This window comes from Oncorhynchus tshawytscha, linkage group LG01 (assembly GCF_018296145.1).
Source record: "Oncorhynchus tshawytscha isolate Ot180627B linkage group LG01, Otsh_v2.0, whole genome shotgun sequence".
Lineage (NCBI taxonomy): Eukaryota > Metazoa > Chordata > Actinopteri > Salmoniformes > Salmonidae > Oncorhynchus > Oncorhynchus tshawytscha.
In genome coordinates this window covers 1,628,919-1,655,703 of record NC_056429.1, presented here as the reverse complement: position 1 = coordinate 1,655,703, position 26,785 = coordinate 1,628,919, and the positions used below count along the sequence as shown (strand labels likewise).

Sequence of the window (26,785 nt, the reverse complement as noted above, 5' to 3'; positions counted from 1 at the left end):
AAAGACCAATAGTGATGCAGTCAACACATCAATACCTCAATACCTCACACAAAGACCAATAGTGATGCAGTCAACACATCAATACCTCAATACCTCACACAAAGACCAATAGTGATGCAGTCAACACCTCAACACATCACTACCTCACACAAAGACCAATAGTGATGCAGTCAACACATCAACACCTCAACACATCACTACCTCACACAAAGACCAATAGTGATGCAGTCAACACATCAATACCTCAATACCTCACACAAAGACCAATAGTGATGCAGTCAACACATCAATACCTCAACACATCACTACCTCACACAAAGACCAATAGTGATGCAGTCAACACATCAATACCTCAACACATCAATACCTCACACAAAGACCAATAGTGATGAGGTCAACACATCAACACATCAACACATCAATACCTCACACAAAGACCAATAGTGATGCAGTCAACACATCAATACCTCACACAAAGACCAATAGTGATGCAGTCAACACATCAACACATCAATACCTCACACAAAGACCAATAGTCAAGCGGTCTCTCCTCAACTTTGAGCCAGGATAGATTGACATGCATGTTACTGACATTCACCCACCGTGTGTATCTATGTTTATTACGTGCTGCTCTGTTCTGCACCAACTGCAATTACTTATGTCCTTCTTTTGCCACACCTTACCACACAGGTGTGACAAAACTAGGGCCTGTATGAGCTGTCCGGTCGACTGAGATATCAAGAAAGCAGGCTGCAGGTAGCCTAGTGGTTAGAGCGTTGGGTCAGTAACCAGCAGGTAGCCTAGTGGTTAGAGCGCTGGGCCAGTAACCAGCAGGTAGCCTAGTGGTTAGAGTGTTGGGTCAGTAACCAGCAGGTAGCCTAGTGGTTAGAGCGCTGGGCCAGTAACCAGCAGGTAGCCTAGTGGTTAGAGTGTTGGGTCAGTAACCAGCAGGTAGCCTAGTGGTTAGAGCGTTGGGCCAGTAACCAGCAGGTAGCCTAGTGGTTAGAGCGCTGGGCCAGTAACCAGCAGGTAGTCTAGTGGTTAGAGCGTTGGGCCAGTAACCAGCAGGTAGCCTAGTGGTTAGAGCGTTGGGCCAGTAACCAGCAGGTAGCCTAGTGGTTAGAGCGTTGGGCCAGTAACCAGCAGGTAGCCTAGTGGTTAGAGCGTTGGGCCAGTAACCAGCAGGTAGCCTAGTGGTTAGAGCGTTGGGCCAGTAACCAGCAGGTAGCCTAGTGGTTAGAGCGTTGGGTCAGTAACCAGCAGGTAGTCTAGTGGTTAGAGCGTTGGGTCAGTAACCAGCAGGTAGCCTAGTGGTTAGAGCGTTGGGCCAGTAACCAGCAGGTAGCCTAGTGGTTAGAGCATTGGGTCAGTAACCAGCAGGTAGCCTAGTGGTTAGAGTGTTGGGTCAGTAACCAGCAGGTAGCCTAGTGGTTAGAGCGTTGGGTCAGTAACCAGCAGGTAGCCTAGTGGTTAGAGTGCTGGGCCAGTAACCAGCAGGTAGCCTAGTGGTTAGAGCGTTGGGCCAGTAACCAGCAGGTAGCCTAGTGGTTAGAGCGTTGGGCCAGTAACCAGCAGGTAGCCTAGTGGTTAGAACGTTGGACCAGTAACCAGCAGTTAGTCTAGTGGTTAGAGCGTTGGGTCAGTAACCAGCAGGTAGCCTAGTGGTTAGAGCGTTGGGCCAGTAACCAGCAGGTAGCCTAGTGGTTAGAGCGTTGGGCCAGTAACCAGCAGGTAGCCTAGTGGTTAGAGTGTTGGGTCAGTAACCAGCAGGTAGCCTAGTGGTTAGAGCGTTGGGCCAGTAACCAGCAGGTAGTCTAGTGGTTAGAGCGTTGGACCAGTAACCAGCAGGTAGTCTAGTGGTTAGAGCGTTGGGCCAGTAACCAGCAGGTAGCCTAGTGGTTAGAGCGTTGGACCAGTAACCAGCAGTTAGTCTAGTGGTTAGAGCGTTGGGTCAGTAACCAGCAGGTAGCCTAGTGGTTAGAGCGTTGGGCCAGTAACCAGCAGGTAGCCTAGTGGTTAGAGCGTTGGACCAGTAACCAGCAGGTAGTCTAGTGGTTAGAGCGTTGGACTAGTAACCAGCAGGTAGCCTAGTGGTTAGAATGTAGAGGTGGCAGGTAGCCTACTGGTTAGAGTGTAGAGGTGGCCGGTAGCCTAGTGGTTAGGGTGTAGAGGCGGCAGGTAGTCTAGTGGTTAGAGCGTTGGGCCAGTAACCGAAAGGTTGCTAGATTGAACCATCCGAGCTGACAAGGTAAAAATCTGTTGTTCTGCCCCTGAACAAGGGGCAGAACCCACTGTTCCCAGGTAGGCCGTCATTGTAAATAAGAACTTGTTTTTAACTGACCTGCCTAGTTAAATAAAAAAGCAGAGCAACACCTTTTCATGGACAGACCTCTCCCCATTTTAGTAACCATTAAGTCTATATGTTTGGCTTGCTATCAAGGGTGACACTCATAACGGTGACCTGCAGTCTTGGAGACAGTCCTGGGGTATCGCTGTTGGGTCAGGGGTCAGGGGTTAGGTACCTTCTCCTGCTGTTTAACGGTGGCCTCCAGGCCTGCAGTCTTGGAGACAGTCCTGTGGTATCGCTGTAGGGTCAGAGGTCAGGGGTTAGGTACCTTCTCCTGCTGTTTAACGGTGGCCTCCAGGCCTGCAGTCTTGGAGACAGTCCTGTGGTATCGCTGTAGGACAGTCTGTTGCTGCTGGTGAGCTCTCTGGAGACGCAGCAACTCCTTTTCACTGTCATTCTTCTGGAAGGTGGAGAGGATGTCAACAACAGAGCCATGAGGGTTTCTTACATAAGGTGACAGCTGGACAGAGTTTAGAGTTGTGTGTGTCTGTGTGTCTGCTCACCCTGATCAGATCATTCTGTAGCTGTTGTATCTTGTCTTTCTGAGCTGAAGCCTTGCTGCTCTCACTGGCCAGCTTAAACTTCAGAGAGGCTGGAGGTACACACACACAACACAATCTGTCAACACCCACACACACAACAACAATCTGTCAACACACACACACACACACACACACACACAACACAATCTGTCAACACACACACACACACACACACACACACACACACACACACACACACACACACACACACACACACACACACACACACACACACACACACACACACACACACACACACACCTCTCAAATATAATCCAGGTAGAATCAGGAATTCCTGAGGGAACAGTGGGTTGGGAAATCTGTGAAAGTAATGTAATGTTTTAAAAATGTATTAACTGCCTTAATTTTGCTGGACCCCAGGAAGAGTAGCTGCTGCCTTGGCAGGAACTAATGGGGATCCATAATAAACCCCAGGAAGAGTAGCTGCTGCCTTGGCAGGAACTAATGGGGATCCATAATAAACCCCAGGAAGAGTAGCTGCTGCCTTGGCAGGAACTAATGGGGATCCATAATAAACCCCAGGAAGAGTAGCTGCTGCCTTGGCAGGAACTAATGGGGATCCATAATAAACCCCAGGAAGAGTAGCTGCTGCCTTGGCAGGAACTAATGGGGATCCATAATAAACCCCAGGAAGAGTAGCTGCTGCCTTGGCAGGAACTAATGGGGATCCATAATAAACCCCAGGAAGAGTAGCTGCTGCCTTGGCAGGAACACCAACAACTAATGACAGACAGAACTAGATGAGCTCAAATCGAATAGGGAACATTAGATAAACGTTTTCAGCTAGTTGGCCGTCAACATTGAATCAAATCAAAGTTTATTTGTCACGTGCATAAATGAAGGGGAGTAGTAGCCCACTCGTCATTCTGCAGCTATAGATGTTCTGATTGTCTGTTCGTTTCAGATCTGGAAAGTAGTTAAAAAGCTGTCAGTTCTACTTTAACATTCAAAAGGAGAACAACAGGACATTCAGCATACTCAGAGTCAGAGCAGAACAACAGGACATTCAGCATACTCAGAGTCAGAGCAGAACAACAGGACATTCAGCATACTCAGAGTCAGAGCAGAACAACAGGACATTCAGCATACTCAGAGTCAGAGCAGAACAACAGGACATTCAGCATACTCAGAGTCAGAGCAGAACAACAGGACATTCAGCATACTCAGAGTCAGAGCAGAACAACAGGACATTCAGCATACTCAGAGTCAGAGCAGAACAACAAGACATTCAGCATACTCAGAGTCAGAGCAGAACAACAGGACATTCAGCATACTCAGAGTCAGAGCAGAACAACAGGACATTCAGCATACTCAGAGTCAGAGCAGAACAACAGGACATTCAGCATACTCAGAGTCAGAGCAGAACAACAGGACATCTCCAAATCTGCTGTTTGATCTGAAGTATCAGTTTCAAAGGCTTCCTAAAGCCGGACAGAATTCAACTAAATGTCAAAACTGAGAAACACATTTAAAAAATACTGAGTAAATCCTTATCTAAGCCCACTGACTGAACAATTGACTGACTGCTACGCAAACTACTTCCCTATGTATGGGCACAAATATAACGCACTATATAGAGAATAGGGTGCCATTTGGGATAGGGAATAGAGCTGGTGTTTGTGCTTTGATGGCCTCAGACGGTCTTTTGAAGCATCCCTCAGTGAAGCGTGTATGTGTGTGTGTGTGTGTGTGAGTGTGTGTGTGAGTGTGTGTGTGTGTGTGTGTGTGGTTGCGTGTGTGGTTGTGTGTGTGTGGTTGTGTGTGTGTGTGTGTGTGTGTGTGTGTGTGTGTGGTTGTGTGTGTGTGTGTGTGTGTGTGTGTGTGTGGACTTCCAGTCAGTCGTCCTTTGGTTACAGACTGTCCTTCAGATGATAAGCACAGCGGCTGGCCATCCCTTATCAAAACCCAGGCCCAGAAGTGTGTGTGTGTGTGTGTGTGTATGTGCGTGCGTGCGTGCGTGTGCGTGTGTGTGTGTGTGCGTGCATGCGTGTGTGTGTGTGTGCGCGTGCGTGCGTGTGTGTGTGAGAGTGCACACCCATATCCTCAGTGAGCTTATCAGAGCCCTGACAGGATAATAAGGATTAGCAACAACAGACAGACCCACAGAGGATCAGTTTACCTCACAACTTCAGGACAAAATTAAACTTAACAACTTCTCAAGAAATGAACCTGTCTGCTGCCATGACAACCAGAAGTTATTGAGACGGTTGGTTGGAAAAGTAAACTTTCTTGGCACCCACATCAATAATTATACGGGGCCATTTCCTGTACATTGGGACCAGTTGCTGGACTGAACCATGTGGAGAGATTATATCCAAGTGCAGAGGGAAGTTGGGGTCAGCGTGATATTGTGATGCTCGTGCGTTTACATGGAATTATTATGTAAAAATGGGTGTACCTATCCGGTCAGCGATCTCTGCCTTGGTCATGACGTCTACATCAGTATCGTCCAATAGATGGCGCCCTAGGTCCTGGTGCAGCGTGAGATCACTGCGGAGTTGGCTGTTGTCCGTCCCCAAGGTTACCACCTGGGTCCTCAGGGCTATGATGTCCTCCGCCATTTTACGCATCGCTGTCCGGTAGTTCTCCACTTCCTAGGGGGCAGAGAAACAGACAGGGAGGGCAGAGAAACAGGCAGGGGGGACAGAGAAACAGGCAGGGGGGACAGAGAAACAGCCAGGGGGGCAGAGAAACAGGCAGGGGGCAGAGAAACAGGCAGGGGGACAGAGAAACAGGCAGGGGGGCAGAGAAACAGGCAGGGGGGCAGAGAAACAGGCAGGGGGGGGCAGAGAAACAGGCAGGGGGACAGAGAAACAGGCAGGGGGGGACAGAGAAACAGGCAGGGGGGACAGAGAAACAGGCAGGGGGGGGACAGATGACACCAACTCATCATAACTTTCAGATACTGTGATGTCAGCAGGGGTCTTCGCCATATTCTGGTCCTCTATATATACTGAACAAAAATATAAACGCAACAATTAAAGTGTTGGTCCCATGTTTCATGAGCTGAAATAAAAGATCCCAGAAATGTTCCATACACACAAAAAGCTTATTTCTTATAACGCTCTAACCATTAGGCTACCCTGCCACCCCAGTTACATTGTTAGGAGCTAGTTAGCTTAGCTAGTTGCATTGTTAGGAGCTAGTTAGATTGTTAGGAGCTAGTTAGCTTAGCTAGATCTATTGTTAGGAGCTAGTTAATTGTTAGGAGCTAGTTAACTTAGCTAGTTGTATTGTTAGGATCTTGTTACATTGTTAGGAGCTAGTTAGCTTAGCTAATTGCATTGTTGGGAGCTAGTTAGATTGTTAGGAGCTAGTTAGCTTAGCTAGTTCTATAGTTAGGAGCTAGTTGCATTGTTAGGAGCTAGTTAGCTTAGCTAGTTGTATTGTTAGGATCTTGTTACATTGTTAGGAGCTAGTTAGCTTAGCTAATTGCATTGTTGGGAGCTAGTTACATTGTTAGGAGCTAGTTACATTGTTAGGAGCTACCTAGCTTAGCTAGTTCTATTGTTAGGAGCTAGTTGCATTGTTAGGAGCTAGTTACATACTTAGGAGCTAGTTAGCTTAGTTAGTTACATAAGCATTTCACTGCTTCATCTGCTAAATTGTGTATGACCAATATATTTTGATTTGATTTGGATCCAAACTTAATCCACACTTGTCATCTATAGTTTGGAAGGGGGTCAACTCTTACAAGAGCAACACGTGTATTTTTGGATTCAATTAGTCACTGTTGGTATTGTATTGCTAGGGCAATTTAATATAAGCGCTATCTTTGACCTAGTAGCCTAGTTAAGTCATTGCTGTTTGAACTGTCTGATTTCTCAGAACTTGTGACTGTCGTTGTGGACTTGGATTAGTTTCAGGCCTATTTGTGTAACAGTTTTGCTAATTTGTGGGCGCGTTGCATTGTTGGGAGTGTTTTCTTCACCTCTGATAGGCAATCCGAAATCAGTGCTGGGAGGTGTGTTCTTCACCTCTGATAGGCTTTTAGTGCTTCAGTTGCCCCAGTTCTTTCAGCGACAGCTGTAAGAGGCGGTATTGTCAAGAAGCGGTGTTGTCACCAAAACAAAAGATTGTTCTGCCGAGTTGTTCTGCCGAGTTGTTCTGCCGAGTTGTTAGAGGAAGGCTCTCACGCTCATCTACAAGGTAAGATGGCGTAGCAGTCAGACGTCTTGTCGTGTCGTGTCCCTTGTCGTGTCCCTATAACATATTTTTCTTCGCATATTTTTTAAAACATTTTGCTAAACCTCAACATCTAAATACTCTCCTGCAACCCGCCTCACCCAATGTAGCGTGGATCTGCTTTTTTTCCCTAAAGTATTTATTTTTACTTCGGATCCGACACCCCTCAACTGAAGCTAGCCAGCTAACTACCAGCTATCAGTCAGCAAACCATTGCTAGCGGTCATCAGCTAACCGGTCATCAGCTAACCTTTAGCTCGGAATGCTCTCGCCAGTTCGAACAACGCGACTCTAACCAGAGCATAACAGACCTATTATTTTTATCCCCGGATTCCCACCGCAACCGGAACATTTTCAGCTGGATCTTCACAACTAGCTAACTAGCTAACTGCAACCCCGGATGATTACTCCTGGCTAGCGTTTCCATCCACTTAGCTTGAAGCTAGCCCGGCCAGAGCTCCTGTGCTACCACCGAAGCATACTCCTGGGCTACAATATCCGGACTCACGACCGGTCTATCGATGTCACCGCATGAAGAGGCATAAACAGACTCACCCCATGACGACGTCCCCCAAAGGCTAACTTTCTAGCCCTTTGCTATCTGCTTGATTGCTAATTCGGCCTGCTAACTGCTAGCTTGTTTAGCCCCGGTCCGATAACTGCTAGCTTGTTTAGCCCCGGCCTACTAACTGTTAGCTTGTTAGCACAGGCCTGCTAACTGTCTGAATCGCCGCGTCCCCAGCCAGCCCAACCACTCACTGGACCCATATTTACTTTCAATCTCTTTTCGATTTTTAATTAGATTATACCTTCCGGTAACCTGCCTCACCCAATGTGATACGGAATCGCTATTATTTTTAATTTTTAGAACACATTCAAGAACCTCCAGAAGCTAACCAGCTAACTAGCTACAAGCTATTTAGTCATTGTTAGCCACTGCTAGCGGCTTTTACCTTTTGCACAACCAACCAGTTTTTTTTTTATCTGGATAATACTCGCCAGTCTAGCTTCCCTGCCCCATCCACCGCTGCCCCCTGGACACTGATCACTTGGATACATAGCTGATGCATGCTGGACTGTCCATTAATCACGGTACTCCATTCTGCTTGTTTATGTTTTATCTGTCGGCCTCAGCCGCACTCAGGCTCTGTGTGTAGTTAATCCGACCCTCCCTGCCTAGTCAACGCCATTTTACCTGCTGTTGTTGTGCTAGTTGATTAGCTGTTGTTGTCTCACTTACTGTTTTAGCTAGCTCTCCCAATTCAACACCTGTGATTACTGTATGCCTCGCTGTATGTCTCTCTCAAATGTCAATATGCCTTGTATACTGTTGTTCAGGTTAGTTATCATTGTTTTAGTTTACAATGGAGCCCCTAGTTCCACTCTTCATACCCCTGATACCTCCTTTGTCCCACCTCCCACCCATGCGGTGACCTCACCCATTACAACCAGCATGTCCAGAGATACAACCTCTCTCATCATCACCCAGTGCCTGGGCTTACCTCCGCTGTACCCGCACCCCACCATACCCCTGTCTGCGCATTATGCCCTGAATATATTCTACCATGCCCAGAAATCTGCTCCTTTTATTCTCTGACCCCAACGCTCTAGGCGACCAGTTTTGATAGCCTTTAGCCGCACCCTCATACTACTCCTCCTCTGTTCCACGGGTGATGTGGAGGTAAACCCAGGCCCTACATGTCCCTAGGCACCCTCATTTGTTAACTTCTGTGATCGAAAAAGCCTTGGTTTCATGCATGTTAACATCAGAAGCCTCCCTAAGTTTGTTTTACTCACTGCTTTAGCACTCTCTGCTAACCCTGATGTCCTTGCCGTGTCTGAATCCTGGCTCAGGAAGGCCACCAAAAATTCTGAGATTTCCATACCCAACTATAACATTTTTCGTCAAGATAGAACTGCCAAAGGGGGAGGAGTTGCAGTCTACTGCAGAGATAGCCTGCAAAGTAATGGCATACTTTCCAGGTCCATACCCAAACAGTTCGAACTACTAATTTTAAAAATTACTCTCTCCAGAAACAAGTCTCTCACTGTTGCCGCCTGCTACCGACCCCCCTCAGCTCCCAGCTGTGCCCTGGACACCATTTGTGAATTGATCGCCCCCCATCTAGCTTCAGAGTTTGTTCTGTTAGGTGACCTAAACTGGGATATGCTTAACACCCCGGCAGTCCTACAATCTAAGCTAGATGCCCTCAATCTCACCCAAATCATCAAGGAACCCACCAGGTACAACCCTAAATCTGTAAACAAGGGCACCCTCATAGACGTCATCCTGACCAACTGGCCCTCCAAATACACCTCCGCTGTCTTCAACCAGGATCTCAGCGATCACTGCCTCATTGCCTGTATCCGCTACGGAGCCGCAGTCAAATGACCACCCCTCATCACGGTCAAACACTCCCTAAAACACTTCTGTGAGCAGGCCTTTCTTATCAACCTGGCCCGGGTATCCTGGAAGGACATTGACCTCATCCCGTCAGTTGAGGATGCCTGGTCATTCTTTAAAAGTAACTTCCTCACCATTTTAGATAAGCATGTTCTGTTCAAAAAATGCAGAACTAAGAACAGATATAGCCCTTGGTTCACTCCAGACCTGACTGCCCTTGCCCAGCACAAAAACATCCTGTGGCGGACTGCAATAGCATCGAATAGTCCACGTGATATGCAACTGTTCAGGGAAGTCAGGAACCAATACACGCAGTCAGTCAGGAAAGCTAAGGCCAGCTTCTTCAGGCAGAAATTTGCATCCTGTAACTCCAACTCCAAAAAGTTCTGGGACACTGTGAAGTCCATGGAGAACAAGAGCACCTCCTCCCAGCTGCCCACTGCACTGAGGCTAGGTAACACGGTCACCACCGATAAATCCATGATTATCGAAAACTTCAACAAGCATTTCTCAACGGCTGGCCATGCCTTCCGCCTGGCTACTCCAACCTCGGCCAACAGCTCCCCCCCCGCAGCTACCCGCCCAAGCCTCTCCAGGTTCTCCTTTACCCAAATCCAGATAGCAGATGTTCTGAAAGAGCTGCAAAACCTGGACCCGTACAAATCAGCTGGGCTTGACAATCTGGACCCTCTATTTCTGAAACTAACCGCCGCCATTGTCACAACCCCTATTACCAACCTGTTCAACCTCTCTTTCATATCGTCTGAGATCCCCAAGGATTGAAAGCTGCCGCAGTCATCCCCCTCTTCAAAGGGGGAGACACCCTGGACCCAAACTGTTACAGACCTATATCCATCCTGCCCTGCCTATCTAAGGTCTTCGAAAGCCAAGTCAACAAACAGGTCACTGACCATCTCGAATCCCACCGTACCTTCTCCGCTGTGCAATCTGGTTTCCGAGCCGGTCACGGGTGCACCTCAGCCACGCTCAAGGTACTAAACGATATCATAACCGCCACCGATAAAAGACAGTACTGTGCAGCCGTCTTCATCAACCTTGCCAAGGCTTTCGACTCTGTCAATCACCATATTCTTATCGGCAGACTCAGTGGCATCGGTTTTTCTGATGACTGCCGTGCCTGGTTCACCAACTACTTTGCAGACAGAGTTCAGTGTGTCAAATCGGAGGGCATGCTGTCCGGTCCTCTGGCAGTCTCTATGGGGGTGCCACAGGGTTCAATTCTAGGGCCGACTCTTTTCTCTGTATATATCAATGATGTTGCTCTTGCTGCGGGCGATTCCCTGATCCACCTCTACGCAGACGACACCATTCTATATACTTCCGGCCCGTCCTTGGACACTGTGCTATCTAACCTCCAAACAAGCTTCAATGCCATACAACACTCCTTCCGTGGCCTCCAACTGCTCTTAAACGCTAGTAAAACCAAATGCATGCTTTTCAACCGTTCGCTGCCTGCACCCGCACGCCTGACTAGCATCACCACCCTGGATGGTTCCGACCTTGAATATGTGGACATCTATAAGTACCTAGGTGTCTGGCTAGACTGTAAACTCTCCTTCCAGACTCATATCAAACATCTTCAATCTAAAATCAAATCTAGAGTCGGCTTTCTATTCCGCAACAAAGCCTCCTTCACTCACGCCGCCAAACTTACCCTAGTAAAACTGACTATCCTACCGATCCTCGACATCGGCGATGTCATCTACAAAATAGCTTCCAACACTCTACTCAGCAAACTGGATGCAGTTTATCACAGTGCCATCCGTTTTGTCACTAAAGCACCTTATACCACCCACCACTGCGACCTGTATGCTCTAGTCGGCTGGCCCTCGCTACATATTCGTCGCCAGACCCACTGGCTCCAGGTCATCTACAAGTCCATGCTAGGTAAAGCTCCGCCTTATCTCAGTTCACTGGTCACGATGGCAACACCCACCCGTAGCACACGCTCCAGCAGGTGTATCTTACTGATCATCCCTAAAGCCAACACCTCATTTGGCCGCCTTTCGTTCCAGTTCTCTGCTGCCTGTGACTCGAACGAATTGCAAAAATCGCTGAAGTTGGAGACTTTTATCTCCCTCACCAACTTCAAACATCTGCTATCTGAGCAGCTAACCGATCGCTGCAGCTGTACATAGTCTATCGGTAAATAGCCCACCCATTTTTACCTACCTCATCCCCATACTGTTTTTATTTATTTACTTTTCTGCTCTTTTGCACACCAATATCTCTACCTATACATGACCATCTGATCATTTATCACTCCAGTGTTAATCTGCAAAATTGTAATTATTCGCCTACCTCCTCATGCCTTCTGCACACAATGTATATAGACTCTTTCAACTGTGTTATTGACTCGTTAATTGTTTACTCCATGTGTAACTCTGTGTTGTCTATTCACACTGCTATGCTTTGTCTTGGCCAGAAGGCAGGCAATATGACCTCATCTTCGCTAGAGGCTGTTCGCCTACTAATCTCACTGCAACCCCCCCATGTCTCTGATCACTACTTAATTTCCCTTTCAAAATGTATTTTTGATACTGTCGCAAAGCTAACTAAAAAGCAGCATTCCCCAAGTGAGGATGGTTTTCACTTCAGCAGTAATAAATTCATGAACTTCTTTGAGGAAAAGATCATGATCATTAGAAAGCAAAATATGGACTCCTCTTTAAATCTGCGTATTCCTCCAAAGCTCCTCTTCTCTCTATACACCAAGTCACTCAGTTCTGTCATATCCTCTCTCATATCCTCTCATGGTCTCTCCTATCACTGCTATGAGGATGGATCTCTCCTCTTCTCTCTTTCTCTGCAAACATCAAAGAAGTGACTCGCTATTGCAGGCTCATGCTCTACGTCATCAGTCGAGAACAGGAAGCGGCGCAGGGTCTAATGCTCTACGACATCTGTAGAGAACAGGAAGCGGCGCAGGTCCTAATGCTCTACGACATCTGTAGAGAACAGGAAGCGGCGCAGGTCCTAATGCTCTACAACATCTGTAGAGAACAGGAAGCGGCGCAGGTCCTAATGCTCTACGACATCTGTAGAGAACAGGAAGTGGTGCAGGTCCTAATGCTCTACAACATCTGAAGAGAACAGGAAGCGGTGCAGGTCCTAATGCTCTACAACATCTGTAGAGAACAGGAAGTGGCGCAGGGTCTAATGCTTTACGACATCTGTAGAGAACAGGAAGTGGCGCAGGTCCTAATGCTCTACAACATCTGTAGAGAACAGGAAGTGGCGCAGGGTCTAATGCTTTACGACATCTGTAGAGAACAGGAAGTGGCGCAGGTCCTAATGCTCTACAACATCTGTAGAGAACAGGAAGCGGTGCAGGTCCTAATGCTCTACGACATCTGTAGAGAACAGGAAGTGGTGCAGGTCCTAATGCTCTACGACATCTGTAGAGAACAGGAAGCGGTGCAGGTCCTAATGCTCTACGACATCTGTAGAGAACAGGAAGCGGTGCAGGTCCTAATACAGGCACCCAAAAAATAACACAACTTCTCTTTTCCCGCTAGCACTAACTTTCCTGGTAAATACTTTGTTGAGGGAAAATGTACTTGATACGATTGTGACACGTAGCTGTTTTAAGATGATGTAATGGTAAATCTCTCTGGATTAGAGCTTCTGCTTAATGACTAACGTGTACAAATGTGACAGCATGTGTTTCCTGCATCAGGTAACCTATCGGTTATTTAGTGTAATCTAATTCATCACCACTAGATGTCTCTAGAGTCCCAGCATCTGCTTTCAGAGTGCAGCAGATCTAATGCATGGCTATGGGCCTGGCAGGACAACAAATCTGTCAGAGTTTCTGGTCTCACTGCACCAAACAAGATGAGCCAACCATCCCAGCTACAGCAGAACCACATGTTTTACAATTAGTCACAAGGCTCAATGTCTGCATAATTAATACTCCTAATTTCTCCAGGTTTCCATTTAATCTCTTTTGGTGTGAGGTATGGTTGTTAGAAGGTTGTTCAGAGGACATGACAGAGAACTGGCTGGCTGGTTGGCAGGATGGCTGGCAGGCTGGCTGGTTGGCTGGTTGGCAGGATGGCTGGCTGGCTGGCTGGCTGGCTGGCTGGCAAGATGGCTGGCTGGCAGGATGGCTAGCTGGCTGGTTGGCTGGTTGGCAGGATGGCTGGCTGGCTAGTTGGCAGGCTGGCTGGCTGAATGGCTGGCTGGCTGGTTGGCTGGCTGGCTGGATGGCTGGCTGCTGTACATTGTAACATAGTCCTCCCTGTTGTACCGCCACCCCTTAGTCCCAGTGTAAACATAAGACCCTGTCCTGCCTGATATCCAGGGAACCTTTTACCATGGGAAAACAGCAGCGACACAGAGAGACGGCTCACATGGCAGGACACAATATAATTATCCTTGTACACCTCAGTTCACATGGCAAGCAGTCACACTGATGGACAGGCGTCATTCAGTCGCGTTATAATCACCTTGTCGTTTAGTCTGAGCACGTTGAAAATCAGGATGGAACATGAAGTTTATCTTGAATAAAAGCTTATTTTCCACCATGAATACAATCCATAGCGCATTATGACTGATCCATTCCATCACGAATAAACAGATTCACAGATTTACTTCACCATTTCTAATGTGATCATATTGTTCTTGTTCTGTGTCTTCAGCATTGTAACCACCTGTTACTGTTGACTGATCCATGCAGCATTATAACCACCTGCAGACTGCTACTGTTGACTGATCCATGCAGCATTATAACCACCTGTTACTGTTGACTGATCCATGCAGCATTATAACCACCTGTTACTGTTGACTGATCCATGCAGCATTGTAACCACCTGCTACTGTTGACTGACCCATGCAGCATTATAACCACCTGTTACTGTTGACTGATCCATGCAGCATTATAACCACCTGCAGACTGCTACTGTTGACTGACCCAAGCAGCATTATAACCACCTGCAGACTGTTACTGTTGACTGATCCATGCAGCATTATAACCACCTGCAGACTGCTACTGTTGACTGACCCAAGCAGCATTATAACCACCTGCAGACTGTTACTGTTGACTGACCCATGCAGCATTATAACCACCTGTAGACTGCTACTGTTGACTGACCCATGCAGCATTATAACCACCTGCAGACTGCTACTGTTGACTGACCCATGCAACGGAGGCCTCTGCATTCATCCGCATAGCAGCTGACTCTGGGCCATTGTTGTTGGCCTCTCCTCGCCGTGGTGTGTCTGTCATTGTTGTAGCAGTGTATGTTCTTGTTGTAGCAGTGTGTCTGTTATTGTTGTAGCAGTGTGTCTGTCATTGTTGTAGCAGTGTATGTTCTTGTTGTAGCGGTGTGTCTGTTGTATGTCTGTTCTTGTTGTAGCAGTGTGTCTGTTATTGTTGTAGTAGTCTGCCTGTTGTGAAGTGGGGTGTGTTTAGCAGTGTGTGTCCATCAGTCAGGGTGTGTCCATCAGTCAGGGTGTGTCCATCAGTCAGGGTGTGTCCATCAGTCAGGGTGTGTCCAACAGTCAGGGACAGGGTGTGTCCATCAGTCAGGGTCAGGATGTGTCCATCAGTCAGGGTGTGTCCATCAGTCAGGGTCAGGGTGTGTCCATCAGTCAGGGTGTGTCCATCAGTCAGTGTCAGGGTGTGTCCATCAGTCAGGGTGTGTCCATCAGTCAGGGTGTGTCCATCAGTCAGGGTCAGGGCGTGTCCATCAGTCAGGGTCAGGATGTGTCCATCAGGGTCAGGGTCTGTCCATCAGTCAGGGTGTGTCCATCAGTCAGGGTGTGTCCATCAGTCTGGGTGTGTCCATCAGGGTCAGGGTGTGTCCATCAGTCAGAGTGTGTCCATCAGTCTGGGTGTGTCCATCAGGGTCAGGGTGTGTCCATCAGTCAGGGTGTGTCCATCAGTCAGGGTGTGTCCATCAGGGTCAGGGTGTGTCCATCAGTCAGGGTGTGTCCATCAGTCAGGGTGTGTCCATCAGGGTCAGGGTGTGTCCAACAGTCAGGGTGTGTCCATCAGTCAGGGTGTGTCCATCAGGGTCAGGGTGTGTCCAACAGTCAGGGTGTGTATAAAGAGCTGAATAGAGGCTGGGAGGTAGAGGGGGGATTCAGATTCCAATCTAGAGCGGTGTGGTTATAGGCGGGGTTTGGGAGGAGGAGGAAGGAGTATGAAGAGAGGAAGAGGAGGAAGGAGTATGGGGAGAGGAGGAGGAGGAAGGGGTATGGGGAGAGGAGGAGGAGGAAGGGGTATGGGGAGAGGAGGAGGAGGAGGAAGGGGTATGGAGAGAGGAGGAGGAGAGGGGGAAGGAGTATGGGGAGAGGAGGAGGAGGAAGGGGTATGGGGAGAGGAGGAGGAGGAAGGGGTATGGGGAGAGGAGGAGGAGGAGGAGGAGGAGGAAGGAGTATGGGGAGAGGAAGAGGAGGAAGGGGTATGGGGAGAGGAGGAGGAGGAGGAAGGGGTATGGGGAGAGGAGGAGGAGGAGGAGGAAGGATTATGGGGAGAGGAGGAGGAGGAAGGGGTATGTGGAGAGGAGGAGGAAGCAGTATGGGGAGAGGAGGAAGAGGAGGAAGAGGAGGAGGAAGGAGTATGGGGAGAGGAGGAGGAAGGAGTATGGGGAGAGGAGGAGGAGGAGGAAGGAGTATGGGGAGAGGAGGAGGAGGAAGGAGTATGGGGAGAGGAGGAAGAGGAGGAAGAGGAGGAGGAAGGAGTATGGGGAGAGGAGGATGAGGAGGTGGGAGTATGGGGAGAGGAGGAAGGTGTATGGGGAGAGGAGGAGGAGGAGGAGAGGAGGAGGAGGAAGGAGTATGGGGAGAGGAGGAGGAGGATGAGAAAGTAGTTTGGGGAGAGGAGGAGGAAGGAGTATGGGGAGAAGAGGAGGAGGAGGAGGAGGAGGAAGGAGTATGGGCAGGGGAGGAGGAGGAGGAGGAAAGTGTATGGGGAGAGAAGAGGAGGAAGGAGTACGGGGAGAGAACGAGGGAGGACGAGGGAGGGGTATGCGGAGAGGAGGAGGAGGAAGGTGTATGGGGAGAGGAGGAAGGAGGAGTATGGGGAGAGGAGGAGGAGGAAGGAGTATTGGGAGAAGAGGAGGAGGAAGGAGTATTGGGAGAAGAGGAGGAGGAAGGAGTATTGGGAGAGGAGGAGGAGGAAGGAGTATTGGGAGAGGACGAGGAGGAGGGAGTATTGGGAGAGGACGAGGAGGAGGGGAGTATGGGGAGAGGATGAGGAGGAGGGAGTATTGGGAGAGAAGGAGGAGGAGGAAGGAGTATTGGGAGAGGAGGAGGAAGGAGTATTGGGAGAGGAGGAGGAGGGAGGGGTATGGGGAGATGGGGAGGAGGAGGAGAGAGTATAGGGAGAGGAGGAGGAGGGAGTATGGGGAGAGGAGGAGGGAGGGGTATGGGGAGAGGAGGAGGAGGAAGGAGTATTGGGAGAGGAGGAGGAGGGAGGAGGAGGAGGGAGTGGTTGGGTGGTAGAAGCCCCCTGAGACTTGGGGATGAAATTGAGCGTCTAATTGAAAGGGCACAAGGTGACAATCATATGACTGCAGATGAGACAGGGGACGGGCGGAGGCTCACCAGGGGGTTGGGGGTACGGGGATGGGAGACGGGGAGATGACGAGAGAGTGAGGGAGGGCTGTGATGGGGGAGGGAGGAGTGGATGAGGGGGTCCTGTGATGAGAAGTGTGTGAGGGGGTCTCTCCCTCCCTCTCTCTCTCCCTTCTCTCCTTCTGCTTTGAAGACACAACAGGATGGAGGCCTCACTGCAGCACTCCTCCCTGTCGCTCCAGGACAATCACATCACAAACAGATGGCAGTCAGCTCGCTCCCTGGGAGGCTATATGATGAAAGGGTGTGTGTGTGTGTGTGTGTGTGTGTGTGTGTGTGTGTGTGTGCTGGTATGAACATAAGAGTAAAAGGTATTACAAAGGCAACATATTCTTTACAACTAATGTTTTAAAGTATAATAACGTGCCGATCTGGCCCCATTAAATCCAGGCTAAATGGGTCTAAAACCAACATGATTGATCAGTATCCTCGTTACTAAGACATATGACTAGAATGAGGCCAACAACATGATTGATCAATATCCTCGTTACTAAGACATATGACTAGAGTATAGAATGAGGCCAACAACATGATTGATCAATATCCTCGTTACTAAGACATATGACTAGAGTATAGAATGAGGCCAACAACATGATTGATCAATATCCTCGTTACTAAGACATATGACTAGAGTATAGAATGAGGCCAACAACATGATTGATCAATATCCTCGTTACTAAGACATATGACTAGAGTATAGAATGAGGCCAACAACATGATTGATCAATATCCTCGTTACTAAGACATATGACTAGAGTATAGAATGAGGCCAACAGCATGAGATTTGATGACGTTAACACCTCGTCCACTAGCACCAGAAGGTGTCTCATCAACATGTTTTCTCTCTAGCAGTTCAGACACACAGATAAATGTTCAACTATTCTATCGGCAGCCATGTTGATCTCATTGGAGGAGCTATACATCATTTCAGACTGTCTGAATCCCACAGCCTCCAGTGTCCCTATGGGCTCCCTATGGGCTCCCTCAACAAGCCTCCCCGTGGATCGCCTAGTTGGCCTTTCAGTCTTCGTTGGTCCCTGAATAACTAACCAGCACACAGACACAGAAGTCTCTTGGCAGCCTAGGGGAATTTACCATCTGCAAACCAGCCTCCTAGTTCTACGCCAGGGGCCGGAGACGAGGGCTGTCTCTCAGACATAGAGGATTTCAGAGGAGAGTCAGGCAACCAGCCTCCTAGTTCTACGCCAGGGGCCGGAGACGAGGGCTGTCTCTCAGACATAGAGGATTTCAGAGGAGAGTCAGGCAACCAGCCCAGTAGCACATCTCTCACTCCTCATTGAGGACCGGTCTAGTGATTTTGAAGAGTAGTTTGTGAGGGTATAGATGCTTTACTCACTTTGCTTTGAAGGTCATCCTCAAAGTCAGGGAGAGGAGCTCTGATGATACGGAAAGGAAAAAAACATTTTGATGATCATCAAAATACAATACTCAGCTAGAAATGAATATTTGGTGACCATTGTACCGCTACGTATCAATATTAAAGATCATTTTGACAAACTGTGTTACAGGGGTATTACCTTTTGTGTGGAGTGTGTTTCTGATACGTCTGGTTGATATGTCTGTTGCTCTGTGGCTCCTCTGTTTCCCCAGCTGGAGCTGTAGTGGTGTTGTCTGGGAGGATCCGGGCCAGGGCATCGTATGACGGTAGACTGGGACCATCCTTCTGGGGTAAGAAAGAAGAAAGAAAATCACGTTGTTCTGAACTTGAACCATCTACAGCCTTCAGTAAGTATTCATACCCTTTTCCAATTTTTGTTTCATTCATTCAGTGAGGAGAGAGAGTGATGCATTTAGCGCCTGGCCGGGTACTTCAAAATTCTGACAACTGAACAGTGAAAAATACAAACATTTAGGAAAAGTCCGGGAAGGAGCAGGACATCATTTTTTTTTTGTTGGGGGGGTTAATTTACTAATCTAAAGTCAGTGGCTGTTGGCCTAAGGCGGTTCTAGTGTTAAATATTTTTGCCACACAATTACACACAATACCCCATAATGACAAGGTAAAAACATGTTTTTATAAATGTTTGCAAATGTATTGAAAATGAAAAACAGAAATATCTAATTGACGTAAGTATTCACACCCCTGAGTCAATACATGTTAGAATCGCCTTGGGCAGTGATTACAGCTGTGAGTCTTTCTGGGTAAGTCTCTAAGAGTGATTACAGCTGTGAGTCTTTCTGGGTAAGACCCTGAGTCAATACATGTTAGAATCACCTTTGGCAGTGATTACAGCTGTGAGTCTTTCTGGGTAAGACCCTGAGTCAATACATGTTAGAATCGCCTTGGGCAGTGATTACAGCTGTGAGTCTTTCTGGGTAAGACCCTGAGTCAATATATGTTAGAATCGCCTTTGGCAGTGATTACAGCTGTGAGTCTTTCTGGGTGAGTCTCTAAGAGTGATTACAGCTGTGAGTCTTTCTGGGTGAGTCTCTAAGAGTGATTACAGCTGTGAGTCTTTCTGGGTGAGTCTCTAAGAGTGATTACAGCTGTGAGTCTTTCTGGGTGAGTCTCTAAGACTGATTACAGCTGTGAGTCTTTCTGGGTAAGTCTCTAAGAGTGATTACAGCTGTGAGTCTTTCTGGGTACGTCTCTAAGAGTGATTACAGCTGTGAGTCTTTCTGGGTAAGACCCTGAGTCAATATATGTTAGAATCGCCTTTGGCAGTGATTACAGCTGTGAGTCTTTCTGGGTAAGTCTCTAAGAGCTTTGCACACCTGGATTGTACAATATTTGCCCATTATTCTTTTTAAAATTCTTCAAGCTCTGTCAAGTTGGTTGTTGATCATTGCTAGACAGACATGTTCAAGTTTTTCCATAGAATTTCAAGCCGATTTAACTCAAAACTGCAACTAGGCCACTCAGGATCATTCAATGTCATCTTGGTAAGCAACTCCGGTCTATTTTTGGCCTTGTGTTTCAGGTTGTTCTCCTGCTGAAATTGAAACTCCCAGTGTCTGGTAGAAAGCAGACTGAACCAGGTTTTCTTCAAGCATTTTGCCTGTGCTTAGCTCTATCCCGTTTATTTTTATCATAAAAAAACCTCCTTAATCCTTGCAGATGACAAGCATACCCATAACATGATTCAGCCACCACCATGCTTGTTTAACAGTATAGCTTCCGTCCCTCTCCTCACCCCTACCTGGACTCGAACCAGGGACCCTCTGCACACATAGCCACCCTCGAAGCATCGTTACCTATCGCTCCACAAAAGCCGCGGCCCTTGCGGAGCAAGGGGAACAACTACTTCAAGGTCTCAGAGCGAGTGACGTCACCGATTGAAACGCTATTAGCGCCCACCACCGCTAACCAGCTAGTCATTTCACATCGGATACACTTGAAAAATATTAAGAGTGGTACTCAGTTACTCAGTGTTGGATTTGCCCCAAACATAACGCTAATGTATTCAGGACATAAAGTTCTCAGGTACTCAGTTACTCAGTGTTGGATTTGCCCCAAACATAACGCTAATGTATTCAGGACATAAAGTTCTCAGGTACTCAGTTACTCAGTGTTGGATTTGCCCCAAACATAACGCTAATGTATTCAGGACATAAAGTTCTCAGGTACTCAGTTACTCAGTGTTGGATTTGCCCCAAACATAACGCTAATGTATTCAGGACATAAAGTTCTCAGGTACTCAGTTACTCAGTGTTGGATTTGCCCCAAACATAACGCTAATGTATTCAGGACATAAAGTTCTTGCGAACAGGAAGCATGTTTTTAAATATTTTTGTTCTGTACAAGCTCCCTTCTTTTCACTCTGTCAATTAGGTTTGTATTGTGGAGTAACTACAATGTAGTTGATCCATCCTCAGTTTTCTTCTATCACAGCCATTAAACTCTAACTGTTTCATTGTCACCATTGGCCTCATGGTGACATCCCTGAGAAGTTTCCTTCCTCTCCGGCAACTTGTTAAACACATTTTTAATCCTGAACTTATTTAGACTTGCCATAACAAAAGGAGTTGACTGAAGACATTTCAGCTTTTCATTTTGAACGAATTTGTGGAAATTTCGAAAAACATAATTCCACTTTGAAATGGGGTTATGGTGTGTAGGCCAATGACAAAAAAAAATCTAAATGGAATCCATTTGAAATTCAGGCTTTAACACAGCAAAACGCAGGGGGGAAAAATCGTTCTGAAAGGCACTATATCTATCTAAAAGCATGAACTCTTTCACATGCCTGGAATAATAGAATAGAAAATAAAAAATTCTAATCCTGAAAGGAAATCGGTTTGTCAATCAGCGTATCTACAATGTTTCAAAAGACGCAAAAATCCCAATTCCCACAAGGCATAACTCTGAATATGTTAAAAGTTAGTCAACGGTACATCAGTAAGCCTAAACAATCAGTACTATGTACAGCCACAGTTCTGTTAATAAAAGCTGTCCATTTGACATATTTAGGAGGACAAAACAAGCCATTATCACAGAAACTCATCAGCTCTACTATAGCCCACGACAATCCTCTCAATGCACTACTCACAGTACTGGAGCATGGCCTGTAGAACCTCTTCATCTTCTCAGTATACATTCTGTTACATCACTATGGTAAATACAAGCCACTCTTGTATGCTAACCAGCTCTTGTTCAACAACTCTACCGTATGTAAAACATGTGTCTCTAATTCACTGTGTACGTACAAAGTGCTAATGGTTACCAGGGTTATATAAACTCACAGTAGAGATATGAGAAGAGTATTACCATGGAATTACCTAGCTACTGCCCATCCCTCATAAACAAATACTACCCTAGTGTTGACCTAAAGCTGTCAGTCAACCTTCACAGCAGACGAAGAGACCTCCTACCTTGTTCTTCACTGGAGCAGGGATACAGCACACATCTCAATCATTATCGACCACAACTAGCACCTCACTGGTAGAACCTAGCACATCACTGGTAGAACCTAGCACCTCACTGGTAGAACCTAGCACCTCGCTGGTAGAACCTAGCACCTCGCTGGTAGAACCTAGCACCTCACTGGTAGAACCTAGCACCTCGCTGGTAGAACCTAGCACCTCACTGGTAGAACCTAGCACCTCGCTGGTAGAACCTAGCACCTCACTGGTAGAACCTAGCACCTCGCTGGTAGAACCTAGCACCTCACTGGTAGAACCTAGCACATCACTGATGGAACCTAGCACCTCCCTGGTAGAACCTAGCACCTCACTGGTAGAACCTAGCACCTCACTGGTAGAACCTAGCACCTCACTGATGGAACCTAGCACCTCGCTGGTAGAACCTAGCACCTCACTGGTAGAACCTAGCACCTCACTAGTAGAACCTAGCACCTCACTGGTAGAACCTAGCACCTCACTGGTAGAACCTAGCACCTCACTGATGGAACCTAGCACCTCACTGGTAGAACCTAACACTTCACTGGTAGATCCCAGCACATCACTGAGAGAATCTAGCACCTCACTGGTAGAACCTAGCACCTCACTGGTAGAACCTAGCACATCACTGATGGAACCTAGCACCTCACTGGTAGAACCTAGCACATCACTGATAGAACCTAGCACCTCATTGATGGAACCTAGCACATCACTGATACAACCTAGCACATCACAGATAGACCCTAGCACCTCACTGATAGAACCTAGCACAATGGTAGACCCTAGCACCTCACTGATAGAACCTAGCACAATGGTATAGGTAGAGAAAGCTCTTGGCTCTATCTACCAGGGAGAACAACCCATTATCCTGTCACCACAACACAAGACTCCCATAGCAACTCTTGAGGCCAGTGAGGACAGTTCCTAGAGCCTAACTGCCAGGCAAATCAAATCAAATTTCAAATCAAATTTGATTGGTCACATACACATGGTTAGCAGATGTTAATGCGAGTGTTGCGAAATGCTTGTGCTTCTAGTTCTGACCATGCAGTAATATCTATGCAGACCTCTGTCACCGAAAACACTCACAAACTTCTACAGATGCACAATCGAGAGCATCCTGGCGGGCTGTATCACTGCCTGGTACGGCAACTGCTCCGCCCTCAACCGTAAGGCTCTCCAGAGGGTAGTGAGGTCTGCACAACACATCACCGGGGGCAAACTACCTGCCCTCCAGGACACATACACCACCCGATGTCACAGGAAGGCCATAAAGATCATCAAGGACAACAACCACCCGAGCCACTGCCTGTTCACCCCGCTATCATCCAGAAGGCGAGGTCAGTACAGGTGCATCAAAACAGGGACGAGAGACTGAAAAACAGCTTCTATCTCAAGGCCATCAGACTGTTAAACAGCCACCACTAACATTGAGTGGCTGCTTTAAACAATGCCACTTAACATAATGTTTACGTACCCTACATTACTCATCTCATATGTATATACTGTACTCTATACCATCTACTGCATCTTGCCTATGCCATTCGGCCATCGCTCATCCATATATCTTTATGTACATAATCTTATTAATTCCTCTACACTTGTGTGTATAAGTTAGTTGTTGTGAAATTGATAGATTACTTGTTGGTTATTACTGCATTGTCGGAACTAGAAGCACAAGCATTTCGCTACACTCGCATTAACATCTGCTAACCATGTGTATGTGACAAATACAATGTTATTTAATTTAATTTAATTTGATACCCACATCACTCTGAGTAATATGTCAGAAACACTCAATCAATCGTGCTAATTTCTCTATCTGTCATATCCTCTATTTTGTAAATATGAGGCTTGAATGTATTCATTTCAATCGTTTCCTAATCTTTCTCTTTATCTAATAATGTTTTCAAAATATGAATTAGGTCTTCCGTGTTAAAATGTAAATGTTGGCCAGTTCTAAAAAGTGGTTGGCAGAGCCACTGTACAGGGCCATCGTTAGGCACCATTTCCGAACAGGATTCTTCAATATGACCATTCAATCCTATAGTCCTACAGATGCACCATCGAGAGCATCTTGACAGGCTGCATCACCGCTTGTTAAGGCAACTGCTCGGCATCAGACCACAAAGCGCTACAGAAGGTAGTGTGAAAGGCCCAGTACATCGCTGGGCTTCCTGCCATCCAGGACGTCTATACCAGGCGGTGTCAGAGGAAGGTCCTCAAAATTGTCAAAGACACCAGCCACCCAAGTCATAGACTGTTCTCTCCGCTACTGCACAGCAAGCAGTACCGGAGCGCCAAGTCTAGGACCAAAAGGCTCCTGATCAGCTTCTACCCCCAAGCCATAAGACTACTGAACAGTTAATCAAGTGCCTACCAGGATTATTTACAAATCAAATTTTTATGGTCGCATACACATATTTATCAGATTATATTGTGGGTGTAGTCTGCTCCAACAGTGCAGTAATATCTAACAATTCACAACAACACAGACAATTGTAAAACTGAAAGAATATCAGAGTCCGGAGTATAAATAATAATTAAAAGAATATATATATACAATACCAGTCAAACGTTTTACTCATTCAATGTTTTTTCTTAATATTTTACTATTTTCTACATTGTAGAATAATAGTGAAGACATCAAAACTATGAAATAACACATATCGAATTGTGTAGTAACCCAAAAAGTGTTAAACAAATCAAAATATATGTTAGATTTTTCAAAGTATCCACCCTTTGCCTTGATGACAGCTATGCATACTCTTGGCATTCTCTCAACCAGCTTCACGGGGAATGCTTTCCAACAGTCTTGAAGGAGTTCCCACATATGCTGAGCACTTGTTGGATGCTTTTCCTTCACTCTGCGGTCCAACATCCCAAACCATCTCAATTGGGTTGATGTCGGGTGATTGTGGAGGCCAGGTCATCTGATGCAGCTCCCAGCATTCTCCTTCTTGGACAAATAGCCCTTAAACAGCCTGGAGGTGTGTTTTGGGTCATTGTCCTGTTGAAAAACAAATGAAAGTCCCACTAAGAGCAAACCAGATGGGATGGCGTATCACTGCAGAATGCCATGGTAGCCATGCTGGTTAAGACAGTGTTACCAGCAAAGCACCCCACACCCTCCTCCATGCTTCACGGTGGGAACCAGAGATCATCCATTCACCTACTCTGCATTTCACAGACACGGCTGTTGGAACCTACCACGGCTGTTGGAACCTACCACGGCTGTTGGAACCTACCACGGCTGTTGGAACCTACCACGGCTGTTGGACTTATCAGACCAAAGGACCGATTTCCACCGGTCTAATGCTCGTGTTTCTTGGCCCAATCAAGTCTCCTCTTCTTTTTTTACCCCCTTTTCTCCCCAATTTTGTGGTGTCCAATTGTTTAGTAGCTACTAACTTGTCTCATCGCTACAACTCCCGTACGGGCTCGGGAGAGACGAAGGTTGAAAGCCGTGCGTCCTCCGATACACAACACAACCAAGCCGCACTGCTTCTTAACACAGCGCGCATCCAACCCGGAAGCCGGCCGTACCAATGTGTCGGAGGAAACACCGTGCACCTGGCAACCTTGGTTAGCGCGCACTGCGCCCGGCCCGCCACAGGAGTCACTGGTGCACGATGAGACAAGGATATCCCTATCGGCCAAGCCCTCCCTAACCCGGACGACGCTAGGCCAATTGTGCGTTGTCCCACGGACCTCCCGGTCGCGGCCGGTTGCAACAGAGCCTGGGCGCGAACCCAGAGTCTCTAGTGGCACAGCTGGTGCTGCAGTACAGCGCCCTTAACCACTGCGCCACCCGGGAGAAGTCTCTTCTTCTTATTGGTGTCCTTTAGTAGTGGTTTCTTTGCAGCTATTCGACCATGAAGGCCTGACTCACACAGTCTCCTCTGATCAGTTGGTGGTGAGATGTGTCTGTTACTTGAACTCTGTGAAGCATTTATTTGGGCTGCAATTTCTGAGTCTGGTAACTCTAATGAACTTATCCTCTGCAACAGAGGTAACTCTGGGTCTTCCTTTCCTGTGGTGGTTCTCATGAGAGCCAGTTTCATCATAGCGCTTGATGGTTTTTGAGACTGCACTTAAAGAAACTTGAAATTTCCACATTAACTGACCTTCATGTCTTAAAGTAATGATGGACTGTCATTTCTCTTTGCATATTTGAGCTGTTCTTGCCATAATAAGGGATTTGACCAAATAGGGCTATCTTCTGTATACCACCCCATACCTTGTCACAACACAACTGATTGGCTCAAACTCATTAAGAAGGAAATAAATTCCACAAATTAACTTTTAACAAGGCACACCTGTTAATTGAAATGCATTCCAGGTAACAACCTCATGAAGCTGGTTGAGAGAATGCCAAGAGTGTGCAAAGTTGTCATCAAGGCAAAGGGTGACTACTTTGAAGAATCTCAAATATAAAATATATTTTGATATCAGGTATGAAGGTAAGACCCAATGGTTTCATAATCCAACAGGGGCAGACAACAGACAGGTCAAGGCAGGCAGGGGTCAGTAACCCAGGGCAACAGTACTGGACGGCCAGCAGGCTCAGGGTCAGGGGCTGAGTGGTCAGGCACACGAGCTCAGTCAGGACAGGCAAGGGTCAAAACCAGGAGGGGGAGGGAAAAAGAAGAAAGACTGGGGAAAAGCAGGAGACAAACCAGACAAACTGGCAACAGACAAACAGAGAACACGGGTATAAATACACTGGGGATAATGGGGAAGATGGGCGACACCTGGAGGGGGGTGGAGACAATCTCAAAGACAGGGTGAAACAGATCAGGGTGTGACATCTTGATTTGT

General features: G+C 47.1%; 1 protein-coding gene across 1 annotated transcript in view; it reads right to left on the bottom strand.

Moving 5' to 3' along the window:
• ccdc33 (coiled-coil domain containing 33) overlaps positions 1-26,785 on the bottom strand; it is a 61,143-nt gene that overhangs the window by 15,443 nt on the left and 18,915 nt on the right. Inside the window, exons 2-7 of the mRNA XM_042327600.1 lie at positions 22,001-22,807; positions 18,643-18,788; positions 18,462-18,501; positions 5,309-5,504; positions 2,851-2,939; positions 2,616-2,747 (exon numbers count right to left, since the gene is read on the bottom strand). Of these exons, the coding sequence (XP_042183534.1) occupies positions 2,616-2,747; positions 2,851-2,939; positions 5,309-5,504; positions 18,462-18,501; positions 18,643-18,788; positions 22,001-22,807 (1,410 nt within the window). The remainder of the gene's footprint in view (positions 1-2,615; positions 2,748-2,850; positions 2,940-5,308; positions 5,505-18,461; positions 18,502-18,642; positions 18,789-22,000; positions 22,808-26,785) is intronic.